Source organism: Lates calcarifer, linkage group LG18, assembly GCF_001640805.2.
Source record: "Lates calcarifer isolate ASB-BC8 linkage group LG18, TLL_Latcal_v3, whole genome shotgun sequence".
Classification (NCBI taxonomy): domain Eukaryota; kingdom Metazoa; phylum Chordata; class Actinopteri; family Centropomidae; genus Lates; species Lates calcarifer.
In genome coordinates this window covers 6,537,126-6,557,182 of record NC_066850.1, presented here as the reverse complement: position 1 = coordinate 6,557,182, position 20,057 = coordinate 6,537,126, and the positions used below count along the sequence as shown (strand labels likewise).

At 41.1% G+C, this 20,057-nt stretch overlaps 1 protein-coding gene across 2 annotated transcripts in view; it reads left to right on the top strand.

Annotated features, from left to right (window-relative positions):
- Window positions 1-20,057, top strand: part of chchd3a (coiled-coil-helix-coiled-coil-helix domain containing 3a) — a 62,637-nt gene that overhangs the window by 22,800 nt on the left and 19,780 nt on the right. For both annotated transcript variants that reach the window (XM_018671020.2, XM_018671022.2), the window contains exon 6: window positions 14,038-14,121. In XM_018671020.2, the coding sequence (XP_018526536.1) occupies window positions 14,038-14,121 (84 nt within the window). The remainder of the gene's footprint in view (window positions 1-14,037; window positions 14,122-20,057) is intronic.

Below are 20,057 nucleotides of genomic sequence, written 5' to 3'. Positions count from 1 at the left end.
GACCAGTGTACGAATAAGCTCAGTACAAATAGAATCTTGTCTTTATGCACTGACAAATGAGGAGTTATGACAGAGATATATGAGCATGTGGCATGAACGAGTCATGTAACCCTCTTATTCACAGTCTACCTCCATCTGTCAGTCCACACATCTGTGTTTTAATGAAATCATAGACTTCCACCGTACCCTCTTTTGATTTTCAGCGACTCCACTCCCCGTGGAGGCAAACTGGCCCAGTGGCCAATCAATCACTGGCCGCAGCGTCTCACCCAGACACAGGCTCTAACCCCCGAGGCGGACTTTTCAATCAAACCCAGAGTCATCAATCTTTTATTTGCTCCAAACAGTGGCCTGGGTGGGGTCTACCTGGCAGCTATGGTTTTGTGCACTGTTGTCAACTGGTTCAAAACACTCAGGTCTTACATTTACTGTGTTGAGACCTTAAGCTGACACTCTGATTAAGGGAAACCATGCAGCGTTATTACACTATACAGAGAGGTGTTTCTGTTATTTAGCCTATCCTTGTTGATATAAAGGGAGCGGGCAAAGGAACAGAAACACCTGTATAACCCAATATAGTTCATCAGCACCACAAACTGCAGCCTCCTAAATGACCTTATAGTTGAATAAACACCTCTTTAAAACAGTTTCAATAAAAGCATTAGAACCTTCACAAAGGTAGAATTTATTCTAGGGGTATCATCTAGTGTTAGTCCATTTGTTTGCTAGTTTTTTACTTTTTTCAAAGTTGTATGCACAGCTATTTGAAGCGTAAAAAATCCATGCTTTTGTTGTTCCCTCTGTCTCCATCTTTATCTCTTTATCTCTTTCTCTCATATACACACACACATAGACACGCAGATACCAGTCACTAATGTGATGTTCCATGATTTTTCCACCATGTCTGCTTTCACAGCAAGGGATAATGCAGCATACCAAGGGTGTTTGTTTGCTCCCTGTACACACATACCGACTTCTATACACACACACACACACCATGTCCATCCTGTCAGAGCTCCCTGAGAAAATCAGTACCTACTCTTTCCCTTAAACTGTGTTCCATTTGATGCTTGGCTGGCTTGAAAATGACTTTGGGTAAAGCTTAACATTTTTAATGCAACAAGCCCCCTCTCCCTCACCCCCCTCTGCTCACCCTGGTACTCCTCTCCCTTCCACCCCACTAAAAACTGCAGTCTCCAGCAAATGTCCTGCTTCTTTTTTTTTTTTGCAAATCTTGTGTACTTCAGTTGCACGCGGTTGCATTTTAGATACAGATGACTGGACCTGGCTGATAATGGGCCGACAATTTAATTTCCCAGGTATTAAAGGAGACTTGCTGGGTTTTGAATTGGTGCCTGTTGGTGGTATTTTTAAAAAATTGTAGAGAAAAAACAATATCTCTTCTTCTCTCTTTCTCTCTCTCCATCTCTCTTCCCTCTCTTATTATTTTCTCTCTCCACATCACAGAGTATCAGGAAGATTGGGGGGAGAAAAGGTCCTCATGTCTTTTACTTGTGAATGAGATAAAGAGAGGTAGTGGTACACTGTGATTTACATATATTTTGGATTTGCTCAGCTCGCCAAGGACAAATTGTATCCTATCTCTGACTACAGTTCTCTGAGCCGTTGTAAGAGTAACCCCTGCCAGGCTTGATGGACTGGATTCAAGAGAGCTGTCAATGTGTTTGATTAATATGAAGTTAAAAATTAGTTTTCAGGTGCTTCTGCTCAGCTGATGTATTAATGAAGGGGTTAGGGTGATGTGGTATAGATTACAGGTTGGGTTCAGACCCCAAAACTGAGTGTGCCTTAAAGAAACAAGACCAATAACATGTCAGAAAAGTGGAACAATGTTGTTCCTCCAGTTTGTGAAGAACTAAATTTTTCAACTTAAGAGAATTTGTAAGGCGCAGCCTCTTTACCTGTTTCCTGTCAGATACTTTTTGCAGCACTTGAGAAAGTCATTACTCAAGTTTTTAGCTGTTTAGAATGAAGTAATTACTTTAAGATTATAACTCATTTATTTTTAACACCTATTATTGCAACTGCCAGAAATCTTCAATTGAAAATAGAATATTATGTTTGCTCTATTACTGAATACGTATATCAACATTCAAGGGAACATATCATTGTATAGTTTTTAATTTCTAATTTGGAATTTTGTTTTACTCTGCCAGAAGGTACTGTACCCTGCTCCATGTAAGATGAGTCTGATATTTGCCCTATTGTGACAAATATTCTGTGGCACTGAACAAAATTTTCTGTTCTTTCAAGACAAAATCCTGTATGACACCGCTATTCACCAACTGATTTACCCAATCATCTATGTTACACAATATTTCTGACAATATTTACTGACTGACAAGGCTTAGTTAAAGTAGTGAATTGCACCTCTGCACTCCAGCATTATCAGAATTTCATTGGCTGGCCCAGAGGGGGAGCTACAATTACAGATCTAACAGGCAGACACTAATAGACCTGGAGGAGAAATGTACTATCCACTGTGGATATATCACGAAGTTTACAAGGGACCTTAAAAACTAAATACTTTCCACAGTGAACTGATTCATTAAAGCCAGTGAAAAAGTACAAACTGACTGTGAAATTTTCTATTTTACCTAATTTCCTGAAATGCCTTCATGATGTAGTCGTATTTTTTGTGTTTGTATGAATGTCAGTTTGCTCCATACAGTGTAATTACTGTGTACTATAAGAGGTCAACTTAAATGAGCAGATATTCTATCTGCACCACTGCCTTATGGATTCTTTCTTACTGACAGTGTACTGTTTATAACCGTGTCTATATTTTCTCTCTCTTTCTCTCTCTTGTCTCCTGTCTCTCTCCTGTCTTTGCAATTCTCTTTCTCACGTCTTTGAGAGTGTCCACTCAACCGTCCTTTACATATTGGAGGCAGTACCTCACCCCTGCCCAGGGTGTGGTGCCCACACACTGTGCCAGTATTAGGGTTAGACAGGAGGTCAGGCTGTAATTGGCATAGACCGTGGCTGGCACTCTTTGCCAGGCCCTCACCCTGTCAGCTAATTGGCACTGCGAGCGGCCAGCGGCGAGGCCGGGATACGGCAGCACTTCGATTGATGGATGGATACTGGTGTCAAGAAAGCGTCTCCCTGACAAGAGAGCTTGTACAGTCAATTTAATGCTTCAGCCTCACTGGGCTGTGTATGTATTTATGTATGTGTTCATCCTCATTTGTTCTAAACATATTGGGAAGCTGACCAGAATTTTCGTTTTGTGCTTTTTTTCACCTTTGTCTGACCAAGGAATTGATTTAACTTGTGTAAACAGCAACTAATTACCCAATAACACTTTCAGTAGATACAAGGCATAACTAAAAATTTCAAATTTGTGGACTTCCCACCAAAGCGAGAAAAAAGATTCTAAAAAGTGATTTAAGTTTCCACCTTCCTTAGTTACTTGTGAATTTCTGTTACAGCTAATGACATTTACCGCAAGTGTATAACTGTTATATTGTGAACACTTCATTTCTTTTTCTAGTCATTTTAGTGGGTTTGAGAGTGAACCCTGGCAGGTTTTAACAGAGTTTGATGGAATGTAGAGTTTTCAGGGTGAGAGGGAGTACATACACAGTGACTGCCTGCCTGTTAGTTGGTATATTGTATATTTATGATGGTAAAGCCTGTTATTTGCCAGGGTGTTAATTTGTATGGCTGCATATCTTCCAGTTTGATGTATTGGTTAATGGTTTTCCATAATCAAGAAAATCAAGAAAGGCAACATAACAACAGTGTGTTTCCAGTGATATCAAGATATGTCTGAACTGTGTTTATAATGTGTTGAACCTGATACTTTTTTCCTTTTTCACTAGTAAAAGCGGAATTTCAGTGGTACCATAGTGGGAATTACTAGTCATGACCTTTTTGCAGCCTGTAGTAATACTAAGAATAATTTTGTGCTATTTTCTTTCTATTTCTTATCCTCTCTTTCACTTGGCCTATCTGAAACTTAATTTGGCAAGCAATTGAAATCCAAAGGTTAGAAAAGCAAGTCTTGAGTTAAGTTTGATGCAGTATTATATATGTGTGTGTGGCTCAGCACAGTAGATATGTTTGATATGTAATATGACAGATTTTTTTTTTTTTTTTTTTTTGAGCTCATCCTTTTTCCCTTTTCTTGTTCTTTTTCTGTGTTTTCCCTCTTGGCTCTGACAGGAGAGTGGTATTAATGAGGTTCTATGGAAGTGAACAGTTGGCTCAGCTAATGGTGCTGGAGGGAGAGATTTTGATTGAACAATGGAGAGAACTTAAACATATAGAGGGAGCAAAGACAAAAGGGGAGTCAAGAAGGCTGTGAACAGCAAAAAATCTGGGTGAGATATAGAAGCCGTGAAAGAGCAGAAAGAGGATAAAATATAGGAGCAATATATAGAGGTGAATACATGGAGAAAGGGGAGATGAGAGAAATTAGAGATATTGATTCACAAAGCAGTTTTCCAAACAAGGTTACAGACTCCAATTAGGGAACAAACCAATCGAAAACAGCACTTAAACTTCATAAAAATGTGCTAAGTTTAAACAAAAGTCAAGTAACCTAAGAGGAATAGTGACATGATGGCACTGTATTTCCAAGGAGGAACTCCTCTGGGGCAATAGCATGAAATAAGAATAGTTACCTACTCATTCATGTGCTTTGACATGTACTTGGAAAGGCTCATGAAGAGTCATCTATATAAATGAACAGGCTAACTTGTGATTTAAGAGAGGAAAAAAACATCAAAATGCTTCTTTTCTGTCCACCCCCTTTTAAAGTTAGTTGTCAGTGACAGCAAACAGTAGGTATGTAGGGCACCATGGAAAGAGGAAAAGGCAGGTATTCAGCTAAAGAGGTTTGTGGATTAGAGGTGACCCTCAGTCTGCTGACATGGGCTTGATAGGCAGAAGCTGAAGGTGGACCGTGGCCCCCTCCCAGCTTCCTCAGGCCTGGGAAGACCACCTGCCGCTGGGCGGAATGAATATGCATCAATACACAGCGTGAGAACACACGCTCTGAGAAATGTACAGTATACCCACAGCCACAAGGATTCAGTCATTTACACATCCACTAGGCTGCTCTTAGACATGAGCAGTGATTCATGTTAAGATTGCAGGGACACACAGTTTGAATTGTCCACAAAGTCCAGTGTCAGCAACATATCCTTAGGTTGTCCCCTTTTATCCCTGCGTGTCCTCTCTTATTGTCTTCCCTTCTACATTCCTCTCACCTTCTCTCTGCTCTCGGTTCTTCATGCTCTCCTCCCTGCTCCACCAACACTCACTCTCTCATTCACTTTCCTCCCCAGGGACATCTGTTGTCCAAAGGCAATATGCCTCTCTCTACTCTCAGGTCATTCATTGTGTCCTTTACCATCAAGTAAAGGAATTTTCTGCCTTTGTTTTATGTGTCTGACTGAATGTGCACCAGCATTTTCCACACTTGTTTTCATCTGCCACCTTCTTCTCCCAGTATCCCATTACTCTTACTGCTTGCTTTTAAACAGGGATGTGGTCAGGAATTATAAATGAGTGGAGGTTATTTGCCTCAAAAAATCTGAAAAAACCTGAAAATAGCCACAAATGCAAGCTCACACCATAGTTGGCACAAATGTCTTAGATATGAAATAACCTAGAGATGTTTTTTATTTTGTTTTTTTGTGTTTTTTTTTTTTACTGTTTAGCATAATTTTTTAATGCATATATTTTCTCTGTTAAGACTGTTTGAATCGTGGTTTCTACCGTTGGTTTATTCCTCCTGTGATTGTTTTCTTTCTTGTTCTTTGCTTGCCTTCACTCCTTCTTCCTCCTTCTTTTATGTATATCTGTATCTATCTCTCTCTATATACACGAGAGCATCTTCTCCCTTCCTTTCATCGTCAGCCTCTTTGTCCCTATGTTCCCATTGTTTTCTTGGCATGCCCTTCGTTCCCATCTTGGCTGAGACTTCCTACATACATGCCCCCTGCATCACGGTAATGAACCCACATCTCTCCTTCCTCTTCCCCTGTGTGTTGGACATGACAGATGACTGGGGACCTCCAGAGGTTTGCTCCCCAGGGCTCTAGATAAAGGCAGCTCCAACCGCAAGATGATCAATCAATCAGTTTACACCGCGGGCGCCTGATCAGCCAATTAATCAATCTCTGAGCCAGCAGATGTTGTTGCTGTCCCTCAGTGAAGGAACTGGCAGTGGAGTGGTGGAGGTGGTGTCTCCAACAAAGGCTGAGGGGCTTGAAGTGTCTGGGAGGAAAAAGGAAAGTGATTTTTCATTTTTCTACCAGGATTTCAACCTTTGTAAGCTCACTTGTCCCATTCATTTATACTGGAGGATCATTTCTTTCCTAGCCCTTTCCATGTTATTCCCTGCCTTTCAATGCTGAGAACATCTTAAAACATGCGTGGTCCTAGATATCTTTGATAAGATTATGATTGCTGTAAACTTCACTGCCCAAATCTAAACCTACTGGCCTAAAATAAATTGGTATACTTTTGAAGTATCTACAAATTTGGGAGAAGAGCAAAAGAGATGTTAATGTGTGAGTGGGTTGACACCCCTGTCTCAGCATCATTAAGGCCAGCTGGTTAAGATCAAGCCCTCCGTTGACCCTGTTCACAGTCAATGAGCTACAGACTCCACACGGACACTTCATTTTAATGTGCCCTTAAACAGCCAGCAGTTAAGATACACGCACAAACATTGAGACACCCACACTCACCACCTACACTTCTTGGCCTTTGGTCCCTGTCCTGGCCCCTTGGTCCCTGTCCTGGGCATGTCAGCCCTTTGACCCTCAAGGTCATTGCATCATTACTCACTGTGCTAAGAGATCCCCAGGGAGGATAATTCTGTCTGCAGCCTGTGGCATTTATGTCTTTTTCTGCCAGGATGGTCAGTCGAAGAGCAAGTCAAGTTACCACTGTTTCCAAATGTATACAAAAGTCTTGTTAGTAATGACATATCTGGATGTGCTTGTACAGGGTTTGGCAAAACAGGATTTTACCTTGACTGAAATTACCCCTAAAAATGATTTTGTTTGATTGAAACATCCCACAATCAGATGCAAATGAATGACAACTCATGGATGGATCCCCCCACTGCCTCTGACAGTTTTTGTAACTTTGCACAAACCAACAATCCAAGTGTACCACGTATATGGTGTGCTTAGCCAGCTGTGTGGAGTTGAAAAATAGGCAGGATTAGAAATTTTCACATCTTTTTTCATTCTACTATTCATCTACTTGAGTTAGATTTGTGTGTACAAACAAGTGCAACAACATGAATCCCTTCAGGGAGTGACTGACTGAAAGTATAGACAGTTATTTTCCACTGTACAATCGGCACACCTCGCCCCTCTCTGTAATGGCAGGCTTTTAACGCTGCCTTCAAGTGTGGCTGTTCTGAACAACTACAAAAACTTTTGCCTTCAGACATATTCAGAAGTAGTAGTAGTAGTAGTAGTTTCGGGCGCATCTGGCCTTTACAAAACAGACTAGAGGCCAATATCTTTATGCAGGCTCTGTCTGCTCTGTAAGTGAAAAAAACTATAATGATAATAAGATTTCTTTTATAAATACATCACTTCGATTAACATTGAATAGACACAAGCTAAACACAGTGGCTCAGTGGCTCACTATGTGTTTACAGTGTTTGTCCTTCATCGTTATCAGTCAAAGTTGAGCCCATTAACTGACCACACTATATCTGACATGATTACATCGCCCATAACCCTACCACTACCCATGGAGACTAATAGCGAGCCTTGAACCTAAGTGTTATTGCCGCTCAGTAAAACCCCATGATGCTAATTAACCAGCCAAAGTGAATGGTTTCCAATGGAGTTTTACAGCTACTGCTACCAGGACTTATGTTTTATTAGTGACTCTAAGGGTAATCCGTAGTGCTGCCAGCAAGGTCTGTGTTAGGTGATATCATTTTACAATCCATCACTTAGGTTTGATCTACCAGTGATAGCTTTTAAAGATAGAGTTGCAATGGTTTAAGAGGCAGTTACAGGATGTGCCAAGATCTGTGAGTGGGATGTGTGCCTGAGTTTTCAGAGTACGTGTAGGGTTTGTATATATTCGTCTCTGGCTGCAAAAATGTAACTATGTTTTTTTTTTTTTTTTTCATCGAACCCCCTCCTTTTAAAATATTCTCCTGCTTCCAAGCTTGATATGACAGTTCTCACAAGAACTGTCAAAAAACCCAATTCTCCTTCCAACTATCTTGTCATCCATATTCCATCCACACATTGACCCAGCTCTCTCCTCCCTTTCATCTTCTCTACCCTGTGAACTTCTCCTCCCTTCCCTCCATCCATCTCTAACCTCCCACAAGCCACCTACACCTCTGTCGTGCCAATTAACACCAGAGCACGGTCACATTGTGCTGTCCTTTGACCCACCCCCTCCTTGCCTGTCGGAGCACACAGGACCCGAGACCTGCGGCTTAAGTATTAGTTTGTCGAAGGGCCCTGTCGCGCAGGTCTGTGATAGATGGGCCCCAGTGAGCAGCTCTGACCTACCGTGCTGCAGCTCTCACACGGATGGTGTGAGGGAGCATTGATTATGATGCTACTTGTGACAGGGGTGAATCAGGGCTGAGCTGATGGTGGCAGGGGGAAGACAAAAGAGACTAAGGTTATGGATGAGGTGGTGTTAGTTAATGTGATGAGATTTGATTTGTGCTCTATCGATCATGGCACCTCGCAAGATTATTTTCATCTAGCATGATTTATAAGCATGTAGTGAGCATACAGTGTAACAGTGAGTCACCTCATTATACTACAGTACAGAGGTCTCCATCATTGAGGTGTGAAATGAAAACTGTAATATGTACAGAATTGCTACAGTAATGGCTGTAATCTGATTTTCTTCTTCTTAAGAAACAGGGAATATTGTGATGCCTACGCTAAATTTATGCTGTTGGCAACAAGTATTATGAACCTATTATAAACTGAATGCTATCATAAGAAGATCTCATCATTTAAGTTAATAGCTCTCAACCTAGGGGTCTAAGTTGTAATAAGATGATGAATGGGATAGGAGGGAATCAAAAACTTATTTCTTCCACATGAGGTTAGGCAATTTTTTAAATTTGTCTCTAATATACTAATTCCTCTAAAAGTTAGTCAGCTGAAACTATTTAAAAGGAAAAAGTCAGTTTGGTTAAACCACTCACAACTCACAGACATGTTAAACGTGATGATGATGGGTTGTAGGTAGACATGTTAGAGGGCACAAGTCAAAAAGGCAGGAAACCACTGCTTTATGTCTTAACACTGAACATGACTGCTCCTTATTTAAGTCTGCTGGTTTTACATTGTATTGTATAAGTGATTAATTTACTGTAGAATTTCTCTTTTAGGGCAACAAGCCCACTAAATGAAATAACAAAATACATAGTTTGTTCATGCCCTGTAGAATCACACAAACATTTTCTGATCTGATCCCTGTATTGGCTGGGTGCCTTCCATAAGCCTTACAAATGAAAAATACTTCTGTTTTATGATATGACAGCTCTCTGGTTGAGGTTTGGTTCAGTTTGGCACAAAAACAACACCGTAAGGTCTGGTGATAGATCAATTTAGTTAAGGTTAGGAAAACAGTACAGTGTGGCTTAAAGTTACTTACTAGCTTAGGGGACATTCATCGTCATGGTTACAGCAGTAACCATGTGGTTAAGGTAATGTCACGATCATGGTCTTTTCAAATTAGATATGGAAATGTAATATAAATGTATTATCCAGCTTATATGGCTGTATTATAAGAGGCCCCTTATGTAGTAATACCGTATATACATATACTTACACATATAGTTGCACTGAGTCCGTGGAAACACTGCATGCAGGAGTTGTTTTTATTTCAGTCCCTTGGAATGCCTTAAGAGGAAAAAGCCGGTGTCAGAGAACACTTTGAACGAAAAAGTAGGTGTGAAAGAAATGGAGTGTATGGGAGCAGATCAGCAAGGTGTGTGTGTGTGTGGGGGGGGTGGGGGGGCAGGCTGACGCAGCAAAATCCACCTGTTTTCATCCCTCTTCATCCTTTTCTCCTCCCCTCCTCCTCCTTCTCCTCCTCTCCTCCTCCGCCCTCGCTCCCAGCTCAAACTGCAGCAGTCGGCTAATTAAAAAACATGGCTGTCCTTAATTATTCAGCGGCTGCCTAATTGATATTCACAGAGGCGTTCACCCCGCCTAAACGATCCGTTTAATCTGACCACCACGGTTTCACTCTCAGCCGCCTGTCACCCTCAGCCATTGTGTTACTGTACTTAATAGTAGACCACGGGGAGATGGATACAGGAAGGGGAATGTAAAAAGTTTACTGTTGATGTTAATGTGGTTTCCTAGCAGTGTGTGGACTCACCCTGTGGGAGGGTATTGTTGTTGAGTGTTTGTATTTTTTACAGGGTATTTTTTCTTTCCATATGTCAAGGGTTGCTGCACAGGAAAATTAGACAGAGTAAGCAGCTGAATTAGAAGTAGTGAATTAGCCTAAATGAATTACATCATCCTCTGGACTTGCAGAGTTTTAAAACTGGTCATGAAGTGAGGGAAACTATATTCATCATATGTTCATCATGAGAATGACTGACACCCACTTAAGGAATCGTTGTCTGGGAGAAGTCTAGATTTTAAAGCTGGAAACTAAGACTATCAGGCATTCTTTTTCATTCCCATATTTCCTTCCTTCCTTTCTGTACTTTGTGACCATCTTCTTTCTTTACTTTTTTCTGAAGTTTTAGAGACACACTCAGCCCAGGCTCCATGTCCCATCCAACAGCCGGTCCCCCATTCTTGACACCTCCAATGATAAATCACCTTTTATTGTTCCCTCCTCTTTGTCTCTTATCTCTCTGTTCTTTCTGCTCTCAAGTTCACTTCCATTTTCTTGTCTAATTCTGCCCTTCTCTTCCTCTTCTTCACCCCCTCCACCCTCATCTCTCCTCAGCTCTCCTCCTCCTCCCGCGCCCGCCTCTTCATTAGGGAAACAAAAGGTGCATGGGCAGTGGTGAAGTCTGTCCCATTGTTTGGCCTTTAGTATGATTAGATTATCTTTAAAGTCAGCTGAATGGGGTTAATCAGTCGGAAGTAATCCTGACATAGTATGTGTGTCTGGGCCCTGTGTATGTCGTCAAAGAGGAGGGCCAACCTGCTCGCATGGAAATTGAACACATGCACGGATGCATGTAATACATAGACACACACATACGCACACAAAAGTGAGCAAAAATCCCTGGGCATGCATTTCTGTCACAACCTCTCTTCTTTTAATGACCCCTTTAGTCAAGCCTTCAGCACACATTTATCTCTCCACCCGCTCTCTGTGGGTACAGCTGCTCCGGCTGGTGCGAGTGTGTGTGTGTTTGTGTGTGTGTGTGAGATGATGTGTGCGTTTCAGATCAGTGTCTGAGCTGTTGTTTGTGTCGCGCCGTCTGCAGGCATCTTTTGTTTTCTCTGCAAAGCTAAACTCTTTAGTCACCACCTATCAGCATAACGCTGAGTTTGAACACACTTGTGACCGTGCACACCCCCCACCCCCTCCACCCCCGCCAATCCTCTCCACTGTGTATCCCTCCATCCTATCATCCCCATTCTCTTCCACCTAAATTGAGCTGTTGGTGGCAGACAGGTTTTTGGCACCCCAGCCAACGTAATCCAGTCTCTCAAAAACTTTGCCAGTCTATCCTAGAATCCCTGATTGCAGGCTTGGAATCGATAACACATTTAAGATCATAATAGTTTTACTACTAGTGTACTTGTGGCATACTTTTACGAGTGCACTTCAGGGTACATTCACCCAGCACTATCATTTATGTAGGTGCAGGCAGCGTTAGCTTTTGTACAACACTGGCCACACAATAGCACTTCAGACTTGTAAGGGGACACAATGGAGACAATTGTCTGACCGCATCAATAAGACTGGCTAATGTTAGGTTGTGCTGAGGACACCAGAGACAGCAGCAACTTGGTTGTGGTGTTTATTCGCTGACTGTTGTCAGGGATGTGATAAAGTGCTGCTCTGAAAGTTTTTTTCCACCCTTATCTGGCTCTGGAGTTGACATAATGTGTATGTGTGTGTGTGTGCAGGTGTTTGCCAGTGTTGGTTGGTAGGTAAGCTTGGAGCATCCCCTTGACTTTGAAACTTCCCCCACCCCAATCATCTCATTCGAGGACAGCCCCTCGGTGACACTCCTTGCCGTTCATTACAATGCATAGAGCGCGCAGCTCTGCCTGCAGTGCGTTGAGCAGCCGAACACAGATGGTTATCAGTGTAGTAGAGATTGGACAGGGTAATGCAATTTTTTTTCCCACTATATGTTGTATTTTGTTTACACTCCATCTCTGTCCCCTTCAACATCCTATAGGCCTTAAAGGCTTCAAGGTTCTATATACCACGCATGTATTGTGGGTGTGTGTATGCACTGGGGTGTGTATATGCCAGTGAGTGAGGAGATTGAGGATGAAGTACGAGTATTCAAGTAGAACAGTATGGCAGCCAGTCACCCCTGGCCTCTGAATACTAAACCTTTTCCAAATGTCACTTTGAAGAAGTTCATGGATGAATCAGTGACTCTTTACACTTTTTCTCCTCTCTTGTTTTCTTTCAATGCTCCCCTCGTTCAGGAGATTGGACGCAAGGTAAGTCTAGAGGCCTTTACCTTCTTCAAGAAACTTCAGCTCACAGTTTCTGCATGATAGAGTCAAGGATTTCTTTTCCCTTTCAGCTTCTTTGACATTTAACATTTTTCTTTCCAGTAGGTATTTCAGCTGCTCCATATTTTGATGGTCCTTTTTTTTTACAGCTCTCTTGCTCCGAATGCTTGGTAGAATTATAGATGAGATGACGACTTCAGCTTTTTTCTGACTTATTAACAGAAGAGAACAGTAATACAAAATGTTCTTGGTTGGGTGCTAAAGTTCACTGCTGCTTTGAATGAGACAATTCTGTCTCTTGTTCAAAGGTTTTCCATCACTTTTTGTTTTATATTTTTTTCTTCTTTGAATACCACAGATACTTTTTCCCTCCAGTCAAAACCTAGTTTAGCTAGATATATGCCTACCCCATTTGAATGAAGCTAATTCTTCAAGTCAGCAAACATCTTTTAAACTTAACATTAAAATAAGTGTTAAAAGAACTGAATAAGTGTTTCAGATTACACAACAACAGTAGAAACCAAATTTTACTAGTTCATTGCTGTTTTATTATCCATAGTCATCGTCTGATCATAGCAAGTAAATGATGCAAAGTATTTCCACAATCTGTCGTCCAGTCTCTACAGAATGTCAAACCTTTATCATGATTATGTAACTTTTAATCTTCTATCGAAGTGTAAAGGTGTGTTTTTCCTCCCTCTGGTAGCAGAAGCATCCAGGTCTTATCTGTCCTGTATATCACCCAGAGAGTCAACCGTACGTCTAGTGAAGGTCATAGTAGAGTGGAGGACAGTGGAGATAGGTAGGCTAGCTAAATATATACGCCAGACTGTGGTGCTCGTTCGTACTGAGGACTGATGTTATCCTCTCGGCCTGATAGTGGCTCGGCTCAAGATTGAACACGAGAGGACAAAGAAGCTCATACAGTACCTGCTAAGGCACAATCAGTCTCACACTCATGGACGCACAAGTGTATTTACTAAGCAAAATGAGCATACATGCAAACCCTCTCTGTCTCTCTCTCTCCCCTCTCCCTCTCTCTCTCTCTCTCTCTCTCTCTCTCTCTCTCTCTCTCTCTCTCTCACACCGCACACACATATATATATGGTGTTTCACAGTTTGGTGTGTCTTTGCCAACAAACACAATACTTCTGTCTTTGCTGTGTTATAATGTGTCTCTGCTTTATACACTCTTGTTTGATGTATACTTATGTACAAGCATGTTTTTTGACTGGTTTGGTAGAGTTGGTAATGCTCCACTGAGCACATAAGTAATGGTTTTCCCTCTGTTCTGTGTGTGCATGTGTGTATGCTGTATATTGTACACGTATGTGTGTGTGTGTGTGTGTGTTTGTGTGTGTGTGTTTAGGCCAAGCAGCTGGAGGCCAGAGAAGCAGACTTACAGAAGCAAGATGCTTTCTACAGAGAGCAGGTGGCCCGGCTGGAGGAGAGGGTAAGAAAATGTTTGCACTGTTCACCAAAAAGAAAAACAGACTTAGGTAATATAAATGCATACCCAACTCAGAAAACTAGGACCTACCTCTCCCTACAGACATAAAGTGATGATATCTGATTCATCTTACAATAATAATTTGTTTTCATGGTGTCACGTTTAATCAGTATGGGTTTGATAACAATTCACTGAGCTTAATTCTCATCCACAAATAGAGAAACAAACTTATGGATTTTTTGGAACTTGAGAGGTAAATCAGAAATCTGTACCACATGACAGGGTGATGTTAACAAAGGATGTTGCAGACACCAGCACATTTTAAAATGTTTGACAAAGTCAAACTAAATGCTGCATTATGTTATTATATACCTGGATCAATCAATGTATAATGCAGTCATTGACACACTGTGCACACAGACGCCCACATACCAGTGTACTTACAAACAAGTGCACACAGATTCATGCACACATTTTCAGCCATCATACGCCATGGGACAGTGACATTTATTCTTTCTCTTCATCCCACTGCCCCACTGCTTTTGTTATCATCCTTCAACTTAAACTCTGCATGCTTTCCCCAGTGTGGTGTGTTTCTCTCTCTCCCTCTCTTGTTCTATGCCTCTCCGTAATTGTCTCTCTGCCGCTCTTTTGCTCTCGTTTTTTTCTTTAATTTCCACTCCGCCTGAAGGAAGTAGGGTTAAATCTCATTCATCCCTGTGTGTGTTCTCCTGTCCCTGAAAATGACACTACCCTGATGTTCCTTGTCAAACCAGTGTCCTGTGGAGGGGGACAAGGGTCAGCTGGCGTGCTTAGGCCCCTTCAAATGGCAGCTCCATGCTGATCCCAGTGCGAAACGCCTGCAAGGCAGGGGACCAGGGTCAAATGCCCTGTTAGAGTGTGTTAAAAAGGATGCCCTCATGCTGCTCTCAAATCATAAGTGTGTCTTAGGAAGGATACAATGCCCTATTTAATGTGCTTGAAATGACACCTTCATGCTGAGAAGGAGTTTTCTCCCCTTTGGAGGGTGCAAGAAGTCAAATGGCCTTTATAGTGAAAGCCAAATGGAAATTTCACACTGTTGTGAAGCCAGATATTCAATGTGAAAGAAGGAGGCACTCATATTCTCATTTTAAAGGCTCACATGAATACAAGGCTAGTAAAATATCACATACTCAATGGGCTCTTTGTCCTCTAAAGGACCCCAATGTGAAATGATTTTGTGTTCATCTAAATGGCTAAAAATGTGATTTCTTTGTGAAAAGATGATGTCTTATCTTGTGTGCGCTTACCCATGCGTGTGCACACATCATTATTAATGAATTTGCTTTAAATATACTTATCTTCTCTGTTTCTTAATGTTTTTCTTAGCTGATCAAACAAGCGGCACAATTGTAATCATTCACTGTTGCAATAACTGAGCTTCTTTAATAACTTTAGTGTGGATTTGTTAGTTCCCATTATGCGTAAGACTTTCTCCCTTTGGGTCAATAAAGCTTGCAAAATTTCCTTGCTTCACTGAGGATGAACTCTTAAGCTAAACCAGTGGGTATTGAGTGGTAGTGGACTTCTGCCAGTAATTGGAAGTGCATTGGTCTGTACAATTTTGGTTGGGTAGCAGAGAGGAGAGAAGGCCATTTACTGACAGGGGATCAGGGGAAGGTGTGAATTAATCAATGGATCATTTGCAAAGAAAACAACCATCATCTTTTTTTTTTTTTAGTAGGTTGACAGTTTGGCAAAAGACCAGACAATATGAGATGCAGGCATGCTCAGTTGTTGTACTGGAACTTCCACAGATCTAGCTGTACAGTTGAGCTTCTCTATTTCAGGTCCTCAGCTCCGTACTGTATCGTACTGTATAGGAGCAAATGTGAGCGCTGATAGTAGAAATGATGAGTCCCAACTAACGCAGGCATTATCGACTCCAGGCGCTGGCCATCCATCAGCCATGTGGGCCTCTGGTCAATATTCCTTAGATCAAAGTGTCAACAAATCACCTTCACACCACAGAAAGAAGATTAAGAGAGAGGGAGGCAAGAGAGAGATGGACAGGCAGCAAGGAAAGAGATACTGTATTGAGGACAGAAGCTAAAGGAAAAAGGAGAAACTTGAGATTCAACACATGAAAAGACAAGATTGAAAAAGAGAGGACAGGTAGAGACAAACTGAAATAAAAGACCTGAGAAGGTATCAGAAGAAATTATGATAAAGTGACATTTGTGATAGAGGATAAGAACAAGAAAAAGATGAAAGTAAAAGAAAGACGATAGAAGAGCAGTAGAAAGATAAAATGTCAACTGAATGATAAAGAATCAGAGACTACAATAAAGAAAGGTTGAAAGCCCTCTACAACACTTCACTGAGTGGTAAAAAATTGAAGGTGAGTGTGAGAAACTGGGAATGTGGGATGCAGGAAGGATTGTTTATTGATTTATACACAAGAATCAACTGATAAATTAATTATATTTTCCAGATGACTTTATCCACAAAATCTGCACACAACCACAACATTTAAATTAGCAAATGATTCAGTCAGGATTTATGGCCTGTGGAGACGAAACACAACAGAAGTGGCAACCATGTGTGCGTTTTGTGTTACGGTCTGTGATCCTGCATGTATCTGAGGATCAATTGTGGGCATATTGCATGTTGCCTCACTGAGCGGAAAGCGGCTTGGGACTCCATAGGGGGTGCCGTTTGTTTGGACTGTGTTAATAACACTGCTTTTTCATGTTCCAGCCACAGTGCCCCATTTGGCACTCAGTCCAGCCTCTCTCTTCACTCTGTGTTCTCCTCACCCAGCACAAGCCCGGCAGTATACCAAACACAGTCACTTTTGGCGTGTTCTGTTCTTGAGTACTCAATGTAACTGCTGCTTGGTTAATAGCATCAATACCTGATGAAAGAACTCAATACGTAATGACAGTGGTGAGAACAATTTTACAGGAAGATACAAATACAAACATACAGGCTAAACAAAGATAAGCAATCATGAACATATGTTACATTTAGGCAAGTAGGTATGAACTTAGGTAGAAAGCAAACAGTATATTTACAGTATTTACAGTCTGCTTAGACTTGGGCAAGAAAAAATACCAAACTTTCACCTGTTCCAGATTCTCAGATGTGATCATTTGTGGCTTTTATTTTGAACTTTTGTAAATTAAATAACTTAAGGTCCTTGACTGTTGACTGGACAAAACAAGGCATTTCAGGAAGCTACTTTAGGATCTGGGTAGTTGTCATTGTTCTCATTTTTTTATCCTCTGACATACCAACCAATTAGTAGGAAAATAATGAACAGATTAGTCGGTAATGAAAATTGTCAGTTACAGCACTGTTATGTAAATGCTTTTGCTCCATGTCGCATATTAGAGAGTGATTTAAAGTGTTCATTAGAGTGATTATGTCCATATAATAAACGTTTGTCAGCAAATATAAAGTTAATTCTTAAAGGTAAGAAAAGGGAGAATGTATGACCCACAATCAACTGCATGACATTGTTGTCCTGTCATAAGTGATGGTGTGATTGGTGGGTGGTGAACAAAGCTGCACTTCCTCTAACCAGTCTGCACATACACACACGCTATCAAACCCCAATTCTTTGCTTGCTTTTGGCTGCAAACCCTGCATTTTCCTAGTGAGAACACACCAAATTTGATTTCAGTTGGAGTGTACTGCCAGCCAAATATTATCTCCCATCACATTCTTTGCCCTCCCACCATCTGCCCTGCGTTCCTCCCTTTTACCTCAGGATTCCCTCAGCATCTTGTACACCAACAGTAAGAGGCAGAGGAACCAAAAGAGAGAGAGAGAGCGCGCGAGAATATAAGTCTGATATATATTACATGTCTGTTCCAATCCAACATGGCCATTCATCAGTGGGGCTTCCAGTGACAGGCCATCACCAGGCTCCCAGACAGCTCAGCCTTCTGCCTCTGCTGCTGCCGCTCATTGGGGCCACAGCCACCAAATAGCCCCTGAAAACAATATCTATATATTTATTACATTTTCACTCAATACCTGCCCTGCTGTAAAACAATCTCATATTTAACAATCAACTTGCCCGTGTTTCACCCCCCCCCCCCCCTTTTTTTTTTTACCATGTCTCTTTCCAGCCCTCCCTCCCTGCCACATCTGTCTCTCTAGATCTCTCATTTTTTCAGCTTTTTTTTCAAGTGTTTTTTTTCTCCATGCCTCAATTTCTTTTCTTTTTTTTCCTAAAGGGATTTTTTCTTCTCTTTTTTTTTTCTATCTCTCTTTTCGCCTTTCGCCTTGTATATCGATGAAATTGGATTTTTCTGGTCTCCCATGGAGGACAATCACGGCAGCAATTGCCATCTCATAGCAAAGTTCCACAGCACTGTGAAAGGAAGAAATACAGGGGAAAGAGCATTAAAAAAACAGTGATGGCTTCTATCTCTCTATCTCTGTCTCTGCCTCTGACTTGCTATCTTCATCTCTCCCCCTCTCTGTCCTTTCAGTATCCCTCTCCCTCTCTTCTTTTGCCCTCTGTCTCTCTTTCTACAGGCTGGAGCTAAAATTTTAATGCATTTATGCTTGTTGTGTGTGATTACAATTCAAAAATTAGAGCAATTATTTCTTACTTGTCTTGTTGCGCTATTGTAGGAATAAGGATGCTGTAGAATTTCTCTTTTTTTACTACAAAGCGATCAATATAGTCTCCTCTGGCTCTGCTACTTGTATAACTGGAGACACCGTAATCCGAAGTGAAGACATGACAGCGTGCTGCAGTGTTGAATTATTGTGTCTGAGACTGTTTGCTGTTATAGCCGCATGATGGGATTCACAGGGATTTAACAGGAAGTCTTTTCAAGGAATGGTGATTTCACAACAACAGAGCAGCACGTTCATTTATGTAAAAAAAAAAAAAAAAAAAAGGATTGTTGTAATACTCCACAGGCTAAAATAATGAATGCTGAGATCCAACTTTTTTTGTTGAAACTAAGTCATTTAGATATGATAATGATAATTATCAGACTACATTATATGAAAAGCTGTTTTTATTTTTCTGTCTTCCTCATGAAAGAAATTTAAAATTCTTGTGATTTGCAAAAAAATGAGTTAACTTGATCTAAAAACTATAAATTGCTGATATAAACATAATGAATTGACATTTTGGGAAGTATATGCTTTCTGTATACTAAATCTAAGACGAATGCTAGCATCTGATTAGCACAAAGACTGGGAAGGGGGGAAACAGTTAGCGTGGTAACAAAGTTTCCCAGTTTCACAGGCTCCGAGAAGCTCAATCTGACAAGTTTTGACTTTAAACAAATTAAATAAGTAATGTGCTTATCTGTGAGCAAATTTGTCTGTAGAATAATTTTTTGTCAACAGCCAGTGTACCAAATGCACAGATGTAAGCTGCAAGCCTGCTAGCAAAGAAAACAGTGTGGGAGTGGGTCTGTTGTTTAAGGTCAGTCTTTGACTGATCGCAGAACACACCAGTCTTTCTCCTTTTTCCTCTTGTTTCTGTATGTATTTTTTTGCTCAGATGGAAACCATCTCAGCTTGTGTGGATGAGTCTTTGCGTCAGGTTGCGCCTCCTCTGATGAATTTGTGTCAAAACACATCTTCTGATTAACTTTGTATGTAGTCACAACCTCTAATTCGTTCAGGGTGAACACTCGGTTGGAGGCTGTGATTGGCAGATGTAGTTGCCTTTGGAAATAGTTTTCTTTTTTTAGGAGTTTAACAAGTTCATGTTAACATGGACAGTTCTGGCTGTGTTATCTGTGCATCTCCACCCTAGGATGTTGTCAATTCTGCATGCAGGATAGGCTCAATAACAGTTTACCAGCCTGTTTGCTCTCCTTAGGAGCAAGTTGGCACTGAATCACACCACAGAAGTCTCATTTTCTCCTGCTCTGCAGATCCGTAATTTTAGCCATGGTGGGGTTTCTCCCCATTTC